The sequence below is a fragment of the Chinchilla lanigera genome, unplaced genomic scaffold (genome assembly GCF_000276665.1).
Source record: "Chinchilla lanigera isolate Chin_1 unplaced genomic scaffold, ChiLan1.0 scaffold00115, whole genome shotgun sequence".
In the NCBI taxonomy this organism is placed as follows: domain Eukaryota; kingdom Metazoa; phylum Chordata; class Mammalia; order Rodentia; family Chinchillidae; genus Chinchilla; species Chinchilla lanigera.
Genome location: NW_004955516.1, coordinates 4,571,092 through 4,576,317, shown reverse-complemented (window position 1 = coordinate 4,576,317; position 5,226 = coordinate 4,571,092). Strand labels below are relative to the sequence as shown.

General features: G+C 42.4%; 1 protein-coding gene across 1 annotated transcript in view; it reads left to right on the top strand.

The window, feature by feature from the left end:
* LOC102006383 (amine oxidase [flavin-containing] A) overlaps positions 1–5,226 on the top strand; it is a gene marked incomplete at its 5' end in the record, with an annotated part of 82,185 nt that continues 76,959 nt past the window's right edge. Inside the window, 1 exon segment of the mRNA XM_005408999.2 lies at positions 1–690. Within this exon segment, the coding sequence (XP_005409056.1) occupies positions 48–690 (643 nt within the window).

Sequence of the window (5,226 nt, the reverse complement as noted above, 5' to 3'; positions counted from 1 at the left end):
ACGGCCGCCGGCCGGCGGGGTCCGCCTCGTCCCTGAGCTCCTCCGAGATGTCGCTGTATGGCTCTTCCGAAGCGTCGCTCCCGAGCGTTACGGAAGAGTCCATATTCAGTTCTTCCCTGACTTCAGTCGCCAGCACACCCCAAGGGTCTCTGCAGGAGCTCGCCCCGACTTTGGAGACTCGCTCTCCTTCCCTGCTGGCCCCCGGGCTCCCCGCACCTAGCGACTGTCCCCACCTGCCCGCGCACGTGCCTCCTACGCCCGGCCTCCCCCCGTGCCTCTCGGCGCCCGGCCACCCCTGGATCTCCGTAGCTCTGCCTTCTGTCCCCTACTGTGGCCCTTCCCAAGGGGCTCCTCCGGCCACCAACAACGCCGGAGCGACCGTAGGAGCGCTCGCCGGGCTGCCCTGGGGAGCTCTGCCTCGACCGGCCCCGCCTCCGGGCGGTCCCAGAGCGCCCGCGCCCTGGTCCGCCCCGATCCCGGGGCCCGGCTCCCCCGGGGCATCTATGGGCAGACCGGCTCCGCCCCCGAGCGCTAGGCGAGGGTCAGTGGAAGGGATCGCCCCGCCCTTTGCTGTCCCTACTCTTAAATCTACGCCTGAGAGGAATCTCAACCAAAGCATGGCGAGCCCGGAGAAAGCAAGTGCTGCAGGCCACATGTTCGACGTAGTGGTGATAGGAGGCGGCATTTCAGGTTAGTGTGGACAATAGTGGTGGCCCGAGAGAGCCTGGCTGGCCCGGGAGCAGGGTCGTGCAGTATCGTTGTGGTGTTTCTAGGGGGCTCTTCTGCAAGTGAGAGTGTGACAGTGGCCAGGCTCCAGATCTTTCGAAGTGGGAGTGGAGGTTGGGTCACTTTTGCTGTTGGTGTGAACAGGGGTGGGGGGAGGCAATAGTTTTACTCCTATTAAATACTAATATTTGATTAGCTCTTGCTGTGTGGTTCCATTTAACACTTTATGTGGATTTTCTCAGTTCCCAACAGTCCTGTGAAAGTGTCAGATTTGCCCCCCCCCCCCCCCCCCGTTTCAAAACCAAGCAACCGAAGTCTGGGGGAGTTTCAATAACTCTTCTGAGGTTAGTTGCCTAACTGGGAAGTGTCTCAACAATTTTCTCTCATTTAAGACCCTGACTCGGGCTGCTTTGGCTCACTAGTTTCCCATTCCTTTCCCTGAGTCGAACATAAGCATGCAGATTTTTGTACTAATGAGGTAGTAATAATATTAGTCTAGTTCTACTATTCTCCAAGGTAGTTTTCCTAGGAAAATGTGGTAGGTGATGAGCAAGGAGGTAGAATCCTTTAGTAAAAAGTAAAATTTAAAAAAATGAAAATTTTTAAAGAATGGTGAGCTCTAATTTCAGCCGACTCCTGCCAGTTTTCTCAACTTGCGGGAAAGTGTAAGGCATTTTTGCCCAAACGGAATTCTTTTATGAAGCAAGGTTGAGGGCAAGTCAGGGAGTGCCCGGTTGTGTCCTTGCACTAAGAGCTCCTCTACTACCTGCATTTTGTCTGCTGGTCCTGGCTTGGGTTTATAGCTGTGAAGCTCTTCAGTATCTTCCTGAAGCCTCAATCTGATGGATAAATTGCCACATATGTTGTGATAATTGTTAAAATGTTTGAAATTTAGGAATTGCATCGTGTTTCAGCCCTCCATAGAATCACATACTGACTTATCTCTTTCTTTCCAGGTATTAATCATTTTAGAGAGATACCTGCAGGATCTGATTTAGAAAGAGAAAGAAGAGGGAAATAGTAAATAGAGTGGCCCTGCAGTAATCATTTTTATATATTATCCTTTTGAGGAGACTGACCATGCTTATAAATTAATTTTGGAAACAGGTTTTGGTTTGTCCTGTTCACAATAAACAGTGTTTAACCGCCAGAGAAAAGGTTGGCATGCACTGTTGGCTTTGACAGCTCCAACCAGTGCCAGGAAAAACAAGCACATCCTGGAGAAGAGTAAGAAAATGGAATGTTTCTCTTGTTTCCCTTCTTTCTTTTATTTATTCATTTAACAAACACTTGTTGCGTGCCTGAAATGAAGTAGATTGGTGTTTCCAAAAACCTGGTCCTTCTAGGCGAGAATCTTAGGAGCAATTTGATTGTTGATCACTGGAAAATAAATATGATCATATGTAGTGTAAATTATTAGGAGTTCTGTCTCCTTTTATCACTATGCTGCAATTCAGGGGTCTTTCTGAAATTTTATTCTTGTCCTTTTTTTGGTATGTCTCTGGTATTCTATAATGAGTTTTGTCTTGTATTTTTCATCTGCTTGATTACCTGCTGTTTTTTTTCATGCACTTGACTTCTAATACTTGGTCATTAGTAGAGATAGATGTAGTATGTAGGTATGAATCTTATGCTTTATGGCCTGACAACTTTAGCTCTCTTCTGATTCTCATTCTAAATAATATTTAGTTCCATACTGAATTTTGTATTCACAGTTTTGCTTTCTTAAATCTTAAAGAGGGCATCCAAATTATATAAGGACCCACAAAACTTGGATCTGTCCATGGTCATTATTATTATTTGTTCATTTCCATTTGGAGGAAGTAGAGGGCATTTTCTGCATGGTAGTACATACTGTAATTCCAAAAGCCAGTCTATCAGTAATAGTGGAAAAAGAACTTGACTTCCTAATGTCCTCTCATCAGTCAGATCTAAGTGCTTTTAATACTAAAACTGACTAGAAACATTTCTTTCTGTCTGTGGTGCCTTCCCAGCTGGCTGACATCTAAAAGTAGATGCATGTGTGTTTCATGTTAGGTCCTATGCATAAACTAAGCATTTCAGGAGTGGGTGAAAGCCATTATTTCTCAAGCATTCTTGTGAAGTCCAAAACACATCTTTGTGTGTGTGCTTGGCCTTATCCCATGAGTTACTTAATAGTTCCTGTATCAGTTTTAAATGCCTTTGGATATTCCTTGTAACTTTTTGTCAGGAATTGCACACTTTGATATAGTACCCACACATTTTATAATATATGGCCAGTACTTTGCATCTGCAGTATTATTCTTATAATATACCTTCTAAAGAGAACATATTCTAAATGATAGTACTCCAAATCAGTCGACATTAACAGAATTATAACTATCTTTGCACAAAGAATAGCAGAGTTTTGATATATCTCCTTTTTTGTCGTCAAAAACGTGAAACAGCACACTTACAGCCACAAAGCCCTTTTTCTGTCCTCCGACCTATTAAATAATTTTATATAGCAGTTGAGAGGGGAAGTAATCCTGCTCATTTATTAATATAGCAGTTTCTTTAACATATCCTGGCTCCTACCCATCATCATCTATCATCTATCACCCATTTATTTTTTGAAATCTTTTTATGTTTCCTGTGACACTATTGGATCTGGAATTTTTATCCCATACTCATTGTTTCTTTTCCTTTTCTTCCACTGAGCTCATATTCTTTTTGAACTTGTAGTTTTGAAATGGCCTCAAGGTTTTCCTGTTCAGCACTTTTGGGCTCTTAAACATTCTTTCTCTCTCTTTCTTATTCTAGAACTTCAGTGTCCTTTTATCTATAGAAAGTTCTCAAGGTCTAATTTGAATCCCTTTCTTTCTCTGAATTCCTGTCCCATAACTTATCTGCTCCTAGATATTTCAAACTTAACACTGAAGATTTAATATGTCCAAAAGCTTCTCTTTCTCAGTTCCTTGACTTTTCTTGGTATGATCAACCTTTTCATCATTTTAAACACATCCTTTTCTTTCATCTTCTACCCTCCCTTTTTGTAGTGCTGGGGATCAAACCCAGTGCATTGAAATGCTAAGCACATAATCTAGCACTGAGCTACAGCCCCAGATCTGCTTCACTCCTTTAACAGATCTTTCTACTTTCTCTTTTGAGCTGTTCTTTTGCCTCCCCACTGACTACTTCTCTGCCCCCATGCCCAGGACAGACTTTGACCTCTGATTATGACACCTTCCCAGTGCCCTCCTCCCTTTATATTAGTGGCTTTCCTTCACATCCATCTTGCATGCAGTATTCTTCCAGACTTGATTTACCTTAAATACATCTTTCCTTTTTTACTTCTTTTCTGCTCAGGGCCTTCATTGTTCTCCTATTACCTCTCTCAAGCTCCCTCTTCCTGCTCCCAGTTATGGAGCTTTATTTTGTTGGACTAGTAGCATTTCCCACTCTTCTCTGACATGGACTTGAGCTTTACTCACGATACTTCTTGTCCTAGTGCCACACTGTTTATTTTGTCTTTCATGCCTTCCTTTTTTCATCTTTCTTAACAAGGAAATATTTCTCTCTGACCATTTACATCCAGTTCATCCTGCAGTAGGTAGATAAAGATCCTTTCCTTGATCATTCTGGCTTCCACTGATTTGTCTCCTCTGTTGTAGAGCTCATAATACCTATTTTACAATTTGTACTTATTTTCTGCCTATTTCTTGATTTTTCTTTTAAGGACAGTAGTTGAACCACTAACTTTAGATGCTACTTTTCTTTTTCTTATAAGCTGCCACAGGTAGAACAAATGACAGAAAACCTATGATGGAAGATTTTAACATCTGTTCTTAACCGAGAATTTCTGAAATGGTTCTCTTTAGAGAGATAATAAGGAAAAAAGAAGCCTATCTCCAAGGGACACTGCATAGATCCTTCATGGGACTGTTTGGAATTTCAGAGTCTTTGGCCAATGGAGTTTTAAAAGGCAACCTCGTACATTTACCTAAGATTTTAATCTTTCTGACAGCATCTGATTGTAGCTCTGAACGCATCTAAGGGAAGGGAATGCTCTATCACTCAAAAAAGCTCATAATGAGTAGAGATAGCTCTAGCCTCTGTGTTTGCTCAAGCATTTTAGAGTCTCTACCATATATGTTAGGCAGTGGCTAGATCATAGGCATAAGGTATGTAAAGAGGAGTAGGTAGCATCCCTGTCCAGAAGACGCCTCTATCCTTTCAGAAGTAATCAAGTAAGCAAGTAATTGACAGGGATACAGTGAAATAAATATTAATATTATGGATATGAACAAAGTTCTGGGATCTTGAAAGAGAAAGGGTTTTATTTTTTTTTTTGTAGGAAAATATCAATGGCTGCTGTAATACATGGTGGTATCTTCAGAGTGGTTTCTCAGGAAGACAGAGATATGTAAGAGGGACCTATTAACTAGTTACAGCCTAAGGGTTGTCAAAAATAGCATATTACCTCCTCACCAGTGACTCCTTTCACTGAGGTATGATGGCTGGAAGGAAGGCCAGGAT